Source organism: Pyxicephalus adspersus, chromosome 7, assembly GCF_032062135.1.
Source record: "Pyxicephalus adspersus chromosome 7, UCB_Pads_2.0, whole genome shotgun sequence".
Lineage (NCBI taxonomy): Eukaryota > Metazoa > Chordata > Amphibia > Anura > Pyxicephalidae > Pyxicephalus > Pyxicephalus adspersus.
The window spans coordinates 8857721-8858910 of record NC_092864.1 but is presented as its reverse complement, the minus strand read 5'-3'; the positions used below and the strand labels follow the sequence as shown (position 1 = coordinate 8858910).

The 1190-nt window shown below is 36.2% G+C and overlaps 1 protein-coding gene across 1 annotated transcript; it reads right to left on the bottom strand.

Moving 5' to 3' along the window:
- Positions 1-564, bottom strand: LOC140334736 (olfactory receptor 1C1-like). The gene has a single exon (XM_072416976.1). The coding sequence runs from the start codon at positions 562-564 to the stop codon at positions 1-3; it is 564 nt and encodes a 187-aa protein (XP_072273077.1).
- Between the last annotated feature and the right edge of the window lie 626 nt (positions 565-1190).

The window sequence follows — 1190 nt, the reverse complement described above, 5'->3', positions numbered from 1 at the left end:
TTACTGTAATGATGAGAATGTTCCCCAGGATTCCAAGGTGCCACCGCAGGAAATTTTAATCATAGCTTTGACATCACAGAATAACTGGTGAATGGTGGTGGAAGAGCAGAAGAACATTTTCAAGACAGAATTGACAAGCAAAGATGAATTCACAAAAGCACAAATCCAGATGACCGCCAATAGCAATATACAGATTTTCTTATTGAGGATCTGATGATAGTGCAAAGGGTGACAGATGGCAACATATCGGTCATACGCCATTACCAGTATAACCGTGTCCTCACCAGTGCCCACTACAAGGAAAAAAAACATCTGGATGAGGCATTGTGTGGAGGACATGGTGTCAACTCCGGAGAGTAAGATGTAGAGGAGATTGGGAACAGTAACAGTTGTATAACAAATATCCACAATGGCGAGATTACAGAGAAAGAAATAAATGGGAGTGTGCAAATGGACATCCAGACATATTACTGTAATGATGAGAATGTTCCCCAGGATTCCAATAATATAAAGTAAGAATAGGACGACAGCATTGAATGTGACAATTCTATAATCCTCATTCATGAAAAATGCTGAAATGTGAAACTTTAATAACAATGTATTATTATTTTCCAAGTGCATTGTCACTTATCCATAAAAATAAAGCTTTTCACAATGTGTGTATATACAAATTATGATACATTTTCTTGCTTATAATACGGATTGTACAATAATATAATATGTCATGGTAATATGAAAAAGAAACATCTAATAAAATGCTTTGGCTGTTATTAAAATGTTTTTGGATGGAATGGAACATTTATCCAGCAATACCTGTAATACAAGGAAGGGAATTGTTGCCTCATCTTTATAGGTTCATGTATACAAACCAAAGATAAAACATTGTCTTCAGTCATTGAACCCAACCTTCTATATATAGGCTGTAAATATGCAATAGGAAAGAAGAAATAAGCTCTGGGAGTCCATAAAACTTTCCATGGATCTTATGAATATGAAAAGATGTGCATACTGTCACAATGGAACTCCAACAATTGGAACATCTCACCTAATCCTATCCATGGCCCTATTTCCTCCCCCAACATTAATTCTTATCCCAGCTCTCTCTATCCTAAAGAGTCCCTGCCACATGAACATTTATCCAGCAATACCTGTGATACAAGGAAGCTAATCATTGCTTCATCTTTATAGGT